Below are 18,134 nucleotides of genomic sequence, written 5' to 3'. Positions count from 1 at the left end.
CATATCCCTTCCTATGCCTTAGTAACTAACAAGGATCCATTCTTTGATGAGCATAGGACTTGAAAACATGAAAATACCACTTTCCATATGGGTTTACGGTAGTAAACCCAAAAGGAAATGGCCTTGGGGCCGTAAACTCCTCAAAGGAGTGTAATGATGCCCTAATCTCTTCCAAAGGCCTAACCATCAAGTGGAAATGCTTCAAAGGACTTGTAAAACCTCAAAACAACTTATGGTCAAAAAGTGAGGAGTTTACGATTGTAAACCCTTGAGTTTACGACCATAAACTCATTGAGTAATAGTCATGAAAACCATAAACTCCAAAGGAGTTTACCCTTGAACCCCAAACACAATAGCTAGGTCCTTTAGCACTTAGATGCAATCCTTATGACTTGTAGCACTTATATAAGGTGTTTTACATGCCTTAGGATGTCTTTACTTTTTCAATTAGTGGTTTAAAGTCTAATTGGATACATATATGTGTGATTATATGTTAACTAGGATCATTTGGTGTGAACAAGTCTTCATTTGTCACCTAGCTATCCTACATCATTCAGTTCATCCAAACCACCATCTACAGGTAAGTTCATACCCCTTAATCAATGTTTTAAATGATTTTAAATGCTTTAATGGGGGGAATACAAGTAGAAAACAGCATGTTAATGAATCAATCACATGTGATTTATAATTGTGCTTTCATCCAGCTGATTTCACATACTTCAAAATGTGATGCATAAAATGGTTTTCTATCATAAAAATACTTTGTTATCAAATGTATTACTTTTGAAATGTTTATGAAAATGACATCAAGTCATTGTTATTTATTGTTCAAAACTCTTAAATGTCTTACAAAACCATTTTTCATCTTCTTGATCAAAACTATATCTATACACTTATGTTCTTATATATATATATATATATATATATATATATATATATATATATATATATATTGATATGATAGTTTTCATCCTTCATTCAGTTTTCCCACACTCTTGTATAGTAAGAGTGTATAAACCTTCTTGGACATCAATTACCTTCCAGTAAACTATTATAGGGATAGTTAGGAGATACAAAACATTATTTCTATTACAAGGAATTACACCAGAGTCATTTCATTCATGAGTCTATACTAAATGTTATATGAAGAGATACACTTACATGGATACTTGTACCTAGATACTATTACATATCATACGTGTAGTTTAGTTCTGTCTATCCTAGTACAAAAGGATACTATACGGGACTAACCATTCCGGCACCCACCTGTTAGCAACAGAGGTAATGAACATCTACGGATGCCTATGGTTAATACTTATACTAGGGGTACCTTTACGGGACTAACCATTCCTCCAACCTGTTGTTAGCTACAGAGGAAAATGAGCATCTACGGATCTTCAAGGTTAATACGTTTCGGCAGTCGCAATGTCGTGTTTATCCTAATGCAAAAGGATAATACTTTTATGGCTATATTTCCCCTATTACTTTTATTTTGTGATACATTCACATAAACGATGAGGTAGACTATATATTGTTAAATAGTAGTCCTTCGCGGGAAAAAACCATCTTTGTTACAGCAAAACATACAAGTCTTGGTAGAAGACTACTTTCAAAACATACAAGTCTTGGTAGAAGACTACATTCAAAACATTCGGGTCTTAGTAGAAGACTACTCGTATACTAATAGGAAATATGGGATTTTCTAGGGTTTTCATACTTATATCAAATGTTTCTTTCAAAGATTTACATGGCATTCATAACAGCTTTCCAAAACAGGGTAATGACACTTAAATACTTATGAATTCACCAGCTTTATGCTGATACTCGCTTTCAATATAACTTGTATTCTCAGGTCACCAGTAGACAGGTACGATGACCAGGTTTTGAGAAGACGGAGCACAGACAAGACTCGTCTTTTATTTTGATTACATATTTTGGTGTCTTATTACAATGAAAGAACACACATGTATTAAAACTTTACTTTTAATGCAATGGATGATGTTGTTGCTTGTTTACTACTTTACACTGTTATGATACTTCACATGACGTCCTCCACCCCTGAACGTTTCCGCCGTTCTTGGTTTTGGGGTGTGACAATTTTGTATTAATTTATAATTATATTACTGCATAAATATAAATTTATATCAAATATACCTTGTTTTTAGAAGTGTTATATCAACAACTAATAACAGAAAGTTAATAAAAAACACAATACTTGTATGTCCGATTAAAAAAGGTATAAAAAGGAGCAAAAAAACGTGTCTCAAACGAAAAAACATGCGCCATAACACGCCATAACGCGCCATGGCATGCCATATCACGCCTTGCCACGCGTCACGCCTAACAGCAATGTTATGAAGCTTTTCGTAATGGCGACACCACGCCTCACGCCATGGCGCGCCTTTTAGAACACTGATCTCTAGTACACATCCCATATTTATAGGGATACAGAAAGCACACAAAAATATATAAGGGACTTTACAAAAAAGCTTCGAAACAAAAATTCCCTTATAATAACATTACAAACTATCGAAAGTATCCAAGACATTCGACACCTCACAACACTATTCGACATCTACAGACACTAGTATCTTCAAGTATGTAGTAAAGATATAAAAAAACGAAAAAAAGAAAGAAAACTAAAAAAAACGAAAAAATGTTAAAACCGAGAATATATCTGTTAAAATTTTTAACAAAAAATTTAAACAAAAATAAAAATAATAGAAAAATAAACAAAAATAAATAATACAACTCATTTAAATGACGTTCGTCACAAACGATTATTCCCTCGAAGCCGTATTACGTTCCATGGATGTGCGTCACGTGCGAACGCATCACAACCAAGTAAATGTGTTTGACGTTTGTGTCATTGACGAAATGATTTGTGGAGAATAGTCCCCATGGTTCCTACCAATTTTTGGGTTCATCCCAGACCCTTTATATATATATATATATATATATATATATATATATATATATATATATATATATATATATATATATGTGTGTGTGTGTGTGTGTGTGTGTGTGTGTGTGTTCATTTGAGACCATGCTAATTTCGTGAGACATGGGGACACGAATCCAGCCACTCGTCTTGGAGATCAAAAAGATAAAATAAAATTTTATAAAATGCAAAATAAAAGGAAAAATCCAAAAACTATTTTTTAAATATAATTTTCGTTATTTAATTTATCCAAATAAAAAATAAATAAAACAAATAAAAAAATCACTGTTTTTTCCGGAATATGAGTGAAATATTGTAACACTCGGTTTTGAAAGTGTTTCGTTGCGCGGGGCTGCGGCCCAATTATCATTTGTCATAAGGTTTAGGGCCTTGGGAAAGGAAGGATTTGGCCCAGTTCGGAGGTGGGTGTTATAGTATAAGTAATCCGAGCGTACAACTGTGTCTTCAGAGGCCAAGGGTATAATTGTAATTGGGTACCTCGGCCTTTTATGGATGTTGGGTTTAATCTGGGAAGGTTTAAGGCTTGGGCGAGTTATTAGGAGCGTAGGGCTTCTCGACACCTTTTCGTGGATATAAAGTTCGTTGGAAACGGACCTAGGATGAGGGAGTTATGGTACTTTGAAGTTATTGGCAGAATTGGTCCCTAGATGGAAAAGCTTGCATATCAGTCCCACAGATGCAAGGATGTCTGCCTGTGTTTAGTTGGGTACGCCCAACGTATAAAGATAAATGGTCGTGGATGCCATGTGCATACGTGCTGCGTACCAAAGGTTACACACAGCGTACACATGCAGTCCCCAAACCTTAATTTTTAGGGTTGAGCACCGAAATTTTTTTCAAAACAAAATTTTCATTTAAAATTACTTTTCTCCTTAATGCTTTTCATAAAAAATCCCATTTTGTATAAATTACAATACATGACTCTTTTGTTCAATCAATTAATAAACCAGGATCTTCAAAACAACCGCTTCCTCTGGTGTGTACAATCGAGCCGGTGCCGTCCCGTGATCCGGAGAAAACCTGAAACACATAACACAAAACACTGTAATCACGAAGCTTAGTGAGTTCCCCAAAATACCACTCTAACACATATTAGCCACTCAAGGCTATAACTCCGTTGACCTTCTGGTCAGTGTGTCTCAGTGGGACCCTCCAGTCCCAACTCTCGGTGGGCCCTCTGGCCCTAACTCTAAGGACCCTCTGGTCCTAGCTATGTGGACCTTCCAGTCCTCACTCTGATATACACACATCATAAATCACATAGAAATAATGCAGTGCCACACATCACATAGATAGCATATAATATCTCTATCACATAACTCTGTTACCACTCTAGGTAAAGTATAGTGAGAAGACTCACCTGCTACTGCCGATTGAAGAACAATCCATGCTGCTCCGACCAACGTCACAAACTCCACCACTGATCACTGAAACCAATAATCACCAATAACAACCAAAATACTCCTGGAAGTCAACTGGTCAACTCTTGGTCAAAGTCAAAGTCCTCAGTCAAAGTCAACCCTCCTAGTTGACCCTACTCGCCGAGTCAACCCGTCGACTCATCGAGTCCCCATGCTCAGAACTTCCCCAAACCGCAACTCAACTCGCCGAGTCACCCCGAGACTCGCCAAGTCCCACAACTCTGAGTCCTCTCGCACTTAACTCACCGAGTCCTCCCTTGACTCACTGATTCACGGCTCAACCAGAAGAAGGTTAGGACCTCACGACCAGACTCGCCGAGTCCAAGGCTATCTTCAACCAACTCGCTGAGTTCCTGCCCATCTTCAAGCAACTCGCCGAGTACACCTTTGTGACTCGCTGAGTACCTCTAGATCTTAATCCATACAGAAGCTTTCCAGGCCATGAAAATGATCCAACCCATAGATCTACCCTTCTACAACCCATCCGTCACGTAAAGTGGCAAACTTTACGTGAATCCAAGGAGATATAAGCATAGAAAACTCTAGGGGTTAGGGTTTGGGACAATATGGCTTTACCAATCACTCAAGAACAGGGACTTTAATGCACTTTGGACCTTCTCCATTCCAGATCTGAGGTAGCAACCTCAGATCTAACCTCCACCTCAAAACACCACATGCTATCTTTTCCAAAAACCTCAAAATGAAGAATAAAAGCCCAAGCAACGAAATAATACATCAAAAGGAAACTCCAACAGAAGAGAAATCTGAATCCTAGCGAAGCCCCTTGCTCCAAGCCTCTTAACTCTCCAAGATCTCTTCCGAAATCTCTTCTCCAAGGTTCAAATGCTCTCAAACCACTCACAAACGCTCCCTAGGGTTTTCTGGACTTCAAGAGAGGGTAAAGAGGCTGGGGAGAGGGTATAATGTCCTTTATATAGGGCTCATCCTCCGAAATTAGGGTTTTCTCCACACAGCACCAACTCACCGAGTCCAGTCGCCGACTTGCCGAGTTGGCCACTTAACACACGACCATAATCGCGACCCTACTCGCCGAGTCCACCCATGGACTCGCCGAGTTGCTCTTTCACATTTACACTTTGAACCCTGAATTTGCACTCCTGAACTCGGGATGTTACAGAGCACTATATAAAGAACATTATGTCCTTAAAGATCATCCACCCTCTCACCCCTAGACAGTTCTTACGAAACCTTAATCCCTCCTTGTGTGTTCTTGGAGCGTAGAAGGCCATTAAAAGAGTATTTTGGTGCTTTTGAAGAAGGTGTTCACTCTTGAAGATTCATTAAAGAAGATAGAGCTTTTAGATCAAGAACCTCATCATCTTTTGACTCTCATTTGAGGTATAAAGTCTTAAACTTGGTGGTTATTTCCTTAGATATCTTGTGTTGGGTTTTTGGACCTTTTTGGTCCCAAGGATGAAACTTTATGGTTCAAATCTGTTTCCTAGGCTTAGGGTTGCCATCTTTGGTGCTAATTGAGTCCCTAAGACAGAAAGTTGTCATCTTGAAGGTCTTGATGTGTTCATGCATGAGATAAGGCCATTTTCATGGAAGTAGAATGCCATTTTTAGAGTTTGGGCTTATTTGGGGCATGAAAAGTCACCAAGTCAATGACTTTATGGGCTTAGACATTAAGTAGGGACCATATCTATGATATGGACCATTTGTTTGCAGCATTAAGTGCTTAATAGCAAAAAGGGCTTAATAGAAAAGTACGCTAGGCATACAAACTGGTAGACGTAACATACAGGTCACGAACCCAGTACGCGCTGCGTATAGCTGAGTACGTCATGCGTACTCAATCAGAGTGGGCTTTGCACATGTGGGCTTCAGTTTGGGCCATTCCTTGGACTTCTTTACTTTGGGCCTTGGTGGGCCATCATAAATCAGATATTTATGGGCTAAGGATGTGTTTGGGCTTAAAAGGAAGGCCCATTTGAGGAGTTGTGCCCAATTTGGAAAATTAGGCCATTAGTGGGCTTTTATGGATTTTACAGTTTTGGGCCTTATCGGTTTTGGGCTTGGGACTTAGTTATGAATCTTGTTAGGCTAGGGGTAAAATGGTCAAATTACCCCCAAGTATGGATTATGGATCATGTTTTGGGACCCAATTGCTAATTAGGTGATATGTTGGTATTGATAGCTCGAGGAGTTGTTAGGGCAGCAACTAAGGTTTCTTGTAGGGAGCTTCAACATTCGAGCTGAGTCTCCTCACTGTTTGTATGGGTCGAAGACACCAATTTCGGCCCATTCGAATTATGTATTGTAGGAAGATCTGGAGGTTAGCCCTAGGCATTATGTATGAAAGACCAGGAGGTGGCTCCTAGCACACTGTATGCTAATTAGTTAAGTAGAGTAGTGTGTATGCTAGTTGTCTTGGTGATGCTTGCATGGAAGACCAGGAGGTGGCTCTTGGCACTTGTCTGTAAGACCCAGGGGGTGGCCCCCCGCTTGGTAAGAAAGACCATGAGGCGGCCCGTGGCATAATGGCAAGACTATGTGCGACACATAACACCTTTATTAATTATGATATATGAGTGATATGTATGGCTCACGGTTATGTATGGCATATATGGATCAATTGATATGTATGGTATGTGGTATTTGGGGAACTCACTAAGTTTTGTGCTTACGGTTTTTAGTTTTGATTTCAGGTACCTCCAGTTTTCAAATAAAGGAGCTCGGGACGATCGCAACGCATACACCTAAGTTTTCCGCAATATGTGATTTTTGGGAATGAACTCTGATAAATGTTTTATTTGAAATGTTTTTCAATGTGTGAACCAAGTTACAAATGTGTTTTAGTTATATTAAAAATGAAATTTTTTGTCATGAATTTTGAGATGTTATAGATATTTTAATAGAATATTACATTGTAAATAATCAAATCGAATTTTTAGAATGTTAGAACATTCTAATATTCTACTAAAATTCATAGATATATTAAAATATTCTAATATTTTACTTGAATTTGTAGATTTGTTAGAATATTTTAATATTTTATTAGAATTTTTTTGAATATTTATAGTTTAATATTCTAGTAGAAAATTTTAACATTTTAAAAATTCGATTTGAATATTTACACTATAATATTCTATTAAAATGTTTCACGTATATTTTGAAAAAAAAAAGGTAATTTTTTATGTTTATTTTATTTATTTTTTATTTTTTTGATAAAAATATGACAAAATTTTTTTTTTTTTTAATTTCAAAATTTTTTCCATGTCTCACAAAATGTGATAATCTCATATGAACTTAACCCTATATATATATATATATATATATATATATATATATATATATATATATATATATATATATATATATATATACACACACACACACACATACATCGATACCGGCGGTAAGGCCGGTCCAAAAATATAGTGGGCCTAAGGCGAAAAGAAAAAATTGGCCCCTAAAATTGAAAATAGACAAACCGTCACTATTAATATTAAAAAAGCAAAAATATGGAAACAACATTACAAAAACAACTGATTTAAAGAAAAATATTTTTCCTAGCAATTTTAGATAAGTTGATCTTTTTTCTCTCTCTATATATACCATATATTGTAGGGATTTTGGGCTCCTTAGAGACATGGGCCATGGGCGACTGTCCGAGTTGCCCACCGTCTGGACCAGGCCTGTCCGCCGGATACCCTGTAGATAACGGTTCCGTAAAAATAAAAATCGAAACCAAAACCGACGGTTCCAGTTTCAAAAGTAAATACCAAGTTTCTGCACGTCCCTAACATGGACCATTTGTGTAATTTATCCATTTTTTTTATATAAAGTAGATATTTAGCTGGACCAGGCCTTTCATTATTTGGTCCAGAGAAAACCCGACCCATCGTAATTATCTCTATCTCTGGCCCATCCCTACCAATGGCCACAATATACAGAGCTCAACGACTAATTTTGCATTTAAAAAGTAAAATAATAATTAAATTAAGTAATTAACATTCCCCTACCGACAATCGCAGCAGTAATACCCCAGACCTCAGCTACGACAACAAACAGTAAAAACTCGGTTAAATTGAGCGACTATATAATATATATGTATATGAAACAAAGTTAATTGCGGACAAAAAAGATAACAATCCCAGAAAAGCCTTCTTGTTGTCGCTCATTGTTCCTCGTTTTGTGCCAAAAAATCGCACTCACACCAACTCTTTCCCATCAAAAGTCTTCCTTCTTTTTTCCTCTCTTTTTGTCTTGCAGTTGAATAATCTTGCGATGGCTATTCGATTTCATCCAATTGTGATTCTTTAGGGTTTACGATTACGACTTTGATTTCGTAATTGCAGAGAAAAAAAAAGATATGCAAACAGAAGGATCGGAGGTGGTAAGATCGATGGCAGCAGACACAAGAGGGAAACATAGAATTTCTGCTGCATTGAAGAGGCTTGAGCAAGAAGCTCATTCTTTAGAGGTTTTTCTTTTATTTAATTTTATGATATTAATATACTTTTATTTTTATTTTTTATTACATGGGTTTTTTGCTTTTGATTGCGATTTTATCTGAAAGTTGTAATCTTGAAGTAAATCGAATATGTTATATTTGGGTTTTTTCTTGACAGGATAATAGATCGTATGGAATGATTGCTTTCATATTTTATTTTTTGTACTAATTGTGAATAAGTTTGAATTCTGTGTTGTTTAACACTTTAACTGATTAATCTATTCACATTTCCATTAGAACACTAGAGTTTGTGAAAGATTACGACTTCGATCCATGAAATTAACTATTAAGTTTATATTGGGATTGCTTTTTGAACTCCAAAAAGTCAGGATCCCTAATTTTTTGGAACCTCCATTTTAAACTTTTTAGCCAACCCCTTTAAAAAGCATTTATGCAATATCCAAACACTTTTTTTAGACTTACTGAATAATGTGCTCTATGGATAAATGTTCTTATTTTTTTTTTCCAATTAAGTCGTTCTTTATGCTTTAAGCCAAATTTGTATGTAACATACCAGATTAAGTCAAGAAACAACACCATGATGTCATTTCGAAAGTTATATGCTTACCTTTGTCACATTGTTGGGATAAAAGGAGAAATAATCTCAATGTCTCTATATTTGACTATTTTTATTTTTTGTTAACTTATCCTAGTGACTTTTGGAGTTATAATTTCTCGATTTGATGTAATACAGGAAGAGCTAGAACAACTTGAGAATATGGAAACAGTTTCAGATGTATGCAACACGTAAGTCATTGAATTGTATAGGGTTAAATGCAATGAATAGCAATTTACTTTCATTGATTTGTTTACTATAGCATCAACATTCATTTCTTTCTATTGCAACATTGTATCGAATTATAGCAATAACATCCAAATACATATTGCAACATTGTATCGAATTATAGCGATAACATCCAAATACAAAGGAATTTTCACACGTATAAATAAAGTAACAAAAAAAAATTAAAATACAATGCTATAATTGGGTAAATTGTCAAAATACATTGCATTTTGCCCAATAAAATTGAATCAACTTAACACCATTTCACACAACTTTCTAACTTCCCTTTTGGTTGTCTTCACTAGAATCTTCAATGACGTGGAAAGCAGGCCGGACCCACTACTTCCAATGTAAAATTATATTTACCCTCACTTTTATATCTTTTATCAATTATTATTACTTTTTATAGTCACATTTTTCGTCCCCATGCTATTGTACAATTTTCGGATTTGGTCTAAATATAAATCTTCTTTTCGTTTCTGGTCCCAAAATTCACCTTTTCATAACGCTTTTAGTCCTTGACTCATAACCCGTTTATAGAGGGACATTAAATACATGTAAAATGACCATTTTGCCCTTAATTATATATATTTGTACTGTCATGTCATGTCAGGTCAGGTTAGGTCCTGTATAACCATTAGATTCTAAATGTGTCGAATGTTTTTTGGTAGAACGAATGGACCAACAAACGCGTTATGGGATAGATGGTTTGAAGGTCCAAATGATAAATCGGATTGCAAATGCTGCATATTGTGACGACATTCTTTATAGTGATGTAATTATTTATTTATATATTATCATATATGAAAAGCAATTTAGTTCGACTAAAATATATTAGAAGTACGCATGTGTGTAGAAACTAGAAAGTGTAAGTTGTTTTAATTTAATATTTGTGCAGAAGTGGTCTTATTGGAGATGATATTCTGGTAGCATTTAGCATGGTAACAAAGTATAGTCGTTTTAGGCAATTAGGCTTGTGAATTTCTGGAAGTGCAAAATTATGTATAAACGTTTAAATCGGTAACAATATTGGCTTTGATATTTATTTAATTCTTATTTACCTTTAATAAAATTATATGTTTGTTTTGTAATTATGATTTATGAGATCTAATTTTATTTACTTAATTTACTTTTAAATGAAATTCAACAATCTTCTTAAGCTTTTTCCAAAATTTAAGAAAATTCTTCCAATAGCCATCATTTTCCAAGCGAGAAATGGATCCTCCGTATTCATGGTGTGTTTGTTGAAACTATCAAATAAAAAAATGTGAAGGTTTTGATTTCTTTAGAAGTGTTCAATAAAAGTAGTTGTAAATTTTTGTAAAGTATAAAATGACTTAAAAAAAGAAAATTCTAAAAGTTTCACAAAAATATGTTGCCGAACATACCCTTTTAATGCTATTTTTATTCACTCTTCCTCATTTATACATCAAATATTTTTATAAAATTTCTCTCAACCGAAGACTTCATTTTAGCAAATGCCAATCTCTATGTTTCTTTAATGTGGTCTTTTAAAGATCCCTACCACAAAATACTTCAAATAAAATGTTTTCTTGAAAAAAAACCTAGATTTTTGTAAAATTATAAACAAACGTAAAACGTTGTACAAAGATAAATTTCTAAGTATGCAAAGTGAATTTCACAATACTGTTTTTTTTTTCTTTTTCGCAGTCAACGGTGAATAATAAATCACATTACAATTTTTTTAAATTTCTTTTTGAAGTATCAAAACGACACCGTTTAACCGGTTTCACAGTGTCCATTGCAAAGTTGGTGACTATTAGGGTGGAAGGAACGGTTCCCTTCCAGCTCATTCAACTCAATGTCATATCAGCTCTACATCAGCTTTTATCTTTCCTATTCTTTTATATTTCCCGATCTACAGCACATAGAAATTGTATATTTCGATCCCATTCAATTAAAAACATGCAAAACAACATAACATATGATACGATATAAAGAAGCACAATATAAGAGAGAGAGAGAGAGAGTACATTTTCGATACGCTTTTTGTTCCTTTAACTGATTTGACCGGTTTCTACTTCAATTATTTTTATAGGTCCCATTGGTCATGTAGGAGACTCGAACGACCGAATACATGATATGCATTAGGCTTGGATTGTGACAAATGCCCATAGACATGATTATAATTTCTTTTATTCTATCAAAAAAATGTGAAACAAGTTGTACTATGGACTGATCTCAATCTTAGAGCATAAATTATAACTTTTTGAATTGTTATTTGAAATTCTGTTATCACTAGGAAAAAAATCCTTTCGTTAATTAAAAAACAAACAAACTACAAATGTCTTTATGGAATTTTGCCTAACAAATGATATCAATAATAACAAGGTTGTCAAGATCAGGATCATACGTAGGATCGTTTTTGGGTTTGCAAGATCAGGATCGTGATCCTAAGATCTGATAAAAGAAAACAATACCAAAGAAATTTCCAAAACCAAATCGCACACAAGTGTGTTTTTTTTTTTTTTTTTTTTTTTTTTTTTTTTTTTACGTATAATCCAAAGTCCAAACAATAAAACATTTCAAGAAAATGACGATTATGGCCTTAACGGTTTTCTCTCTAGCTTGTTGCTTTCCCGGTAACTCTTTGGGCAATCCAACCCAACCCATCATAAAGTCCATCACCCGTAAGAGCAGAACAAGCTTGAATATGCCAATCATGATTCTTGATACTATGAAGTGAAAGGGTGTCAGTTATTTCAGCTGGAGTCATTGCATCCTTCAAGTCTTGCTTATTTGCATACACTAAAAGAACAGCATTTTGAAGATCCTCATTTGGGAGTAACCGAAAAAGTTCATCTTTCATGATCGAGATTCGAGCGCGGTCTGTGCTGTCGATCACCGCGATCACTGCGTGGGTCCCGCGGTAATATGTTGCCCATGATGTTCGAAGACGTTCTTGCCCTCCGAGATCCCACACCTGTTCAAATTCGTTAATTTTAAGGCGATTAGATGCAAAAATTAACATGTGGTTTTACATGTTTAGGGTTAAAATAGTAGTTTCAAACCACAGGGACCAAAACTGTAATTTAGCATTTCAAACTATAGTGACCAAAAGTGTAATTCATTCATTTCCTAAATTAAAAACTACGGGGACCATAACTGAAATTAATGCGTAAAAACTACAGGGACCAAAAATGTAAGTCAGTCGTTTCCTAAATTATAAACTACAGGGACCAAAATGCGAATCAGAAACTACAGGGACCAAAATGTAATTAAGCTATAGGAACAAAAAGTGTGATTCAGTCGTTTCCTAATTTAAAAACTACATGGACCAAAACTGTGATTAATGCAAATTAAAAACTACAGGGACCAAAGCTGTAACTAATGCATGAAATGAGATGAACAAAAAGTATAATTCAGTCATTTCCTAAATTCAAAATTACAGGGACCAAAACTGTAATTCAGTTGTTTCCTAAATTATAAACAACTTGGACCAAAACTGTAATTAATGCGAGTTAAAAACTGCAGGGACGAAAACTGTAATTAAACTGCATGGACCAAAAGTGTGGTTCAGTCGTTTCCTAATTTAAAAACTACATGGACCGAAACTGTAATTACTTCAAATTAAAAACTACAGGGACCAAAACAGTAATTAATGCTTAAAAACTAGATAGACCAAAAGTATAATCCAGTCATTTCCTAAATTAAAAACTACAGGGACCAAAAATGTAATTCAGTTGTTTCCTAAGTTATAAACAACAGGGACCAAAACTGTAATTAATGTGAATCAAAAACTACAGGGACCAAAAATGTAATTAAGCTACAGGAACCAAAAGTGTAATTCAATCATTTCATAAATTAAAAACTACATGAACCAAAACTGTAATTAATGCAAATTAAAAATTAAAGGGACCAAAACTGTAATTAATTCATAAAAGCTACAAGACCAAAAGTAATTCAGTCGTTTCCTAAGTCAAAAAATACAGGGGCCAAACATGTAATCCATGCAAACTAAAAACTACAGGGACCAAAACTGTAATTATTGCATTTCTTGCAAATTAAGAGGGATATATAATGTCTTTGCATACAAAGCAATTTTAAATGTATTCATATGCGTATATTTTACAAAGTACATATGTTGAAGAAGACATTTTGAGAATCAATTTGTTACTTTTAGGGTTAAATAAGAAAAATATCAACCTGCTTTCACGAATCAGTTTGATATAAATGGGATGTTGTACAAATTCTGTTCCTTCAGATAATAGTGTTTTGGACTTTGATTCACAAAATCAAATTTTCTTTAAAAGGATTGAAATGTCCTATTCAAAAGGGACAAGATCCATGAAACAAAATAAATTTCTTTAAATTCTTCATTTTACTAATGTGACTTTTTGTCACACCAAAAGAGGTGGAAATGTGGAATAGGGACTTCCTCTCGAAATTCTTACTACAAAAGACATGAATGCCCTCATCATTGAAAATAGCCCTAGAGAGCTTACACATTTATGTTGGTGAAACAAAACTTACCATTTGCAAGTTGATTGATTGTGTGAAATAGGTTGAACAATGAACATAGAAGCTTAAGTTTGCAGAATGAATAAGAAGCTAAAAATACCTCAAATCGTATATTCTTATAAACCAGCTCCTCCACATTGCTACCAACAGTAGGGTGAGTAGTTACCACTTCACCTAAATGCAACTTATACAGTGTTGTTGTTTTCCCTGCATTATCCAATCCAACAACAACAATCTTGTATTCCTTTGCAGGAAACATCATGAACCAAAACTTTGACATAAGTGCCCCCATACTTTCAGCCCTACATATTACAAAAGTCAAGAACATGATATACACTTAGTTTTTATGTTTTTGGAGTCAAAATCAGAAGTAGCCAGAAGTTAAAGAAAAGATTAGAGAATAAGAGGTGTATACGTTTCTACAATCATCTATACATCAGTAAGCTGCTTCATATAGATTTTGTATCTAAACATTCAACTAGATACAAAAATTATTCATGCAATTTACTAGGCAAATTCAAATTACAAAATTTGATCCAGGAAGAGCACGTATGTAAAAGGAATATGTGGCGTGTGTATGTATGAATTATCCCCTACAAGCTACATGCCGAATTGAAATTTGAGATGTGAACCATCATTACACACGGAAAGGCCTAAAAGCAAGAAGCTTACGCATACAGGAAAGCATCTGATTAAAAGTCAAGTTCGGAAGAACGAAATCGGATCCAGTACCACCAATCTGACTAGTTTATTTGGAAATTAGGGTTTTAAATACAAGATCATACCTTGTTAAACAGGATCGATTGAGCGAATGATACAGCAATCCGCTGAGGATGAAATACGTTTGAAATTACTGTTTTAGTACCGGGTTGTGCATATAGATCCAGCAACTTAAAAATTTAGGACGCTATCGAGCAATAGTTTCAGAATCGCGGATCTGTCGACAATTGCAGGTATAAATGGATTTCGAAACCACTTTTTGTTGAAATCGTGCGTATGTTGAAATAATTGAGCTTTGTAAAGCAAATCGATATAGAAGATGCTCTGATGGGATTAAAATGTTCTCCTGGTGGAATTAGAGGTGGGCCGTGTTTTTGCCATTCGAATAAAAATAGTCTTTTATCGGTTTATCTAATCTAAATGGGAATAAATCTATGGGGCTTGTTGTTCCATTTTGTAAAGACAATAGGTTAGAACTTAGAACTTAGAAACCTATGTATTAAGAGAAATTAAATATCTTCTTATTGACATATCTTCCTACCCATTTAAATGATGACATGTGTCATATTAGTATCCTAAAATATCATTAAATGAACATTAAATGTTACATATGTCACCATTTCATTGGGTATGAGAATATGTAGGTACAAAAAGTAGGAGGATATTTAATTTCTCATGTATTAAACGGATTGGAAGGAGAAAATATTAAGTATTAAATAGTTAGTAACACGGACAAAATACCTTAATGTTTTTTTAGTACAAAAAATACCATTTTGTAACGAAGTTTCTGAAATATTCAAAAATTTGTAAAATATCATTAATGTTTTTTAGTACAAAAAATATCATTTATTCAAATAAAACCGGTTATCTCAAGTAAAACCTTGTGGTGACATGTTATTGTGGGGAACCTAATTGGCTCATTCATCCTTGACCTCTCGACTTCGGTGCTTTAACACAGACCACTGATGTAACCTAATCACACCACCCACCATCTCCTGCTTCGACCACCACACCATTACCAACTCTGGCCACCACTACACACCATTGCGATTTCAGAAAGGAAGCAGTAGGTGGTCTCACGATCCCTTGATTTCAGGTAAGTAAATTTGCATTTCTTTTTCTTAGAATCAGTAGCAATTTTAGTGGTTGTGTTTTGATATTGCCATATATATATATATATATATATATATATATATATATATATATATATATATATATATATATATATATATATATATATATATATATATATAAGGCAATATCTGAATACATTTTGATTAATATTTTGGTTATTTGCATAGATAAATGGTACTTATAAAATTTAATTGTAATGTGCAGCCAAAAGGAGAAATCTTGAAGAATAAGGACCAAAAGTTACAAGTGACGGAACTTTGGAGGATTGAAGAATTAAGGAAAAGAAAATCTCAGCGAAAAGCTAAATCCACGTCGTGGACTTCACTTACATGACGTGGAGATGGTGATTCTAAAAGATGAGTACACGGGAAGTCGAAGTCCTTGCCCGATAACGATTCATCCTAATTCACGACGTAGAATCCTAGTCCACGATGTAGAGTTCAAAATCATGAAAACTATAAATAACATTGGTGTTTACGATTTGAGGAGGTTGACTAGAGATAATAGAGGGTTCTGAAAACGATTTTCAGAGGAGAATAAGGCAGAAAACGTGAGTATTAACATCAAAGGAAGGAGAAGTGTTAGGAGATCAAAACTATTACTTCAAGTTGGTACATTTAACACATGGTTTTATTTGTTGAGATTATGCGTTTGATTGCAGCCACGAGTAGCTGAAGCTAGCTGCTTCTGTTTAGCTAGATGAAACTTAAACTCATGGATTAGTTATTTGATTATGGATTTTTCTTATTGGTTGAATGTTTGTGTTTGATTGTTAATACCTAGCATGTTAGAATTTGATACTTAAATTGCTTAAACTCATGTTTTGTGTGGCTTAGTGAACATTAAAATGCATGGACTTGACACTTAGTAATTCAGTGACCATTGAATTACTACAGCTAGGATCGAACCAATCTTAGTTAAGTGATTAAAGTATTAGATTTGGCTATGCTGGAAAACATATATTGTGACTATAATATTGTGTTTGTTTAATCAATCTTACATAGCTCCAATCATAATTAATAATTGATTTTGTGTTAAATTATGTGTGACCATGCATAGCTCTAGGGGTGTTGATCGGGTAATTTTTTCGGGTTTCGAGTAATTCGGGTCGGGTAATTCGGGTTTTTCATGTTAAGAAAATACATGTTACCCGATCCAAATTAAATTCGGGTAGTGGGTCGGGTTTGGGTAATTCGGGTATTACCCGAAATATATATATTTTTTGAATTGCACCTGAAAATAAATTTAATGAAATAAATATGTCGTGTTTTATTGGTCTTGTTTATATAAACAAACGAGGCATAATCGAAGTTACTCAAACTTTGAACATTAAGATTTTTTAGTTAATAATACTTGAGACATCAAGTAATCTTTTAACAGCTTAATCTAATCTAATAAGATGTTAAATAAATAAATACTTAAAGATCTTAGTTTAAAAGTTTAAAATGTTTAAGATAATTGTAGATATAAGTTTTGTCATGTTCTGAAGTTTCGTCAAGATATAAGTTTCTTAGTTACAATAAAAACTATAATTTAGAAAACAAGTTAAGTTTTAAAGAACATGGTGATATATAAACAATTGCTTTTAATGTTGTTAGTGTCATACTGTTATAATAAAAGAGATTCATGTTTTACAATAATTATAGTTAGTTTAAGCGTTATCAAAAATCTGCTATAGAGTACAAGTTATACGGAAAAAAATTAAAAATAATTCGGGTATACTCGAAACCCAACAAACGTACCCTATACCCGACCTGAAAAAACAAATTGCGTTACCCGAATACCCGAAAATTTTTACCCAATACTCGATAACCGAAAAAATCGGGCGGGTAATTTGGGTATCAAGTATTTTCGACAGGGCTACATAGCTCTACATGAATTGATTTAACATTAGTAAATTTAGACTTGATTTGCTAATCCTCCTTAATAAATGAAGGTTTTTTTTGCCACATGTCAATCTCTCATGAGTTTTGACACTTGTCATTTTGTGGTATTTTTGAAATAAATATTATCCACTTGTCAATTTTTGGTTTGTTTCAATTTTTAAAATTAAAGTCATATATTATATATATATAAGGTATAAAATATCATATATATGATATTAAATTGCAATAAATACATTTCTTTCTTTTTTATTTTAAAGTTTCA

At 34.1% G+C, this 18,134-nt stretch overlaps 2 protein-coding genes across 3 annotated transcripts; one reads left to right on the top strand and one right to left on the bottom strand.

The window, feature by feature from the left end:
* Positions 1–8,465: 8,465 nt before the first annotated feature.
* Positions 8,466–10,741, top strand: LOC111888629 (guanine nucleotide-binding protein subunit gamma 2). 2 transcript variants are annotated; one of them, XM_023884758.3, is made up of 4 exons: positions 8,466–8,836; positions 9,561–9,613; positions 9,956–10,000; positions 10,549–10,741. In XM_023884758.3, the coding sequence occupies exons 1-4, from the start codon at positions 8,726–8,728 to the stop codon at positions 10,628–10,630; spliced, it is 291 nt and encodes a 96-aa protein (XP_023740526.1). In that variant the 5' UTR covers positions 8,466–8,725; the 3' UTR covers positions 10,631–10,741. The 2 variants fall into 2 exon arrangements, with proteins under 2 accessions (XP_023740526.1, XP_023740525.1); XM_023884757.3 differs by having other exon boundaries at positions 8,470–8,836; positions 10,322–10,569.
* A 1,209-nt stretch (positions 10,742–11,950) lies between these two features.
* LOC111888624 (uncharacterized) lies at positions 11,951–15,262 on the bottom strand. The gene is made up of 3 exons (XM_023884752.3): positions 14,918–15,262; positions 14,233–14,434; positions 11,951–12,594 (listed from the first exon to the last, which is right to left on the bottom strand). The coding sequence occupies exons 2-3, from the start codon at positions 14,422–14,424 to the stop codon at positions 12,235–12,237; spliced, it is 552 nt and encodes a 183-aa protein (XP_023740520.1). The 5' UTR covers positions 14,425–14,434; positions 14,918–15,262; the 3' UTR covers positions 11,951–12,234.
* Between the last annotated feature and the right edge of the window lie 2,872 nt (positions 15,263–18,134).

Source organism: Lactuca sativa, chromosome 5, assembly GCF_002870075.4.
Source record: "Lactuca sativa cultivar Salinas chromosome 5, Lsat_Salinas_v11, whole genome shotgun sequence".
Lineage (NCBI taxonomy): Eukaryota > Viridiplantae > Streptophyta > Magnoliopsida > Asterales > Asteraceae > Lactuca > Lactuca sativa.
Note: the sequence above shows the minus strand (reverse complement) of the source record. Positions and strands in the feature narration are given on the sequence as shown.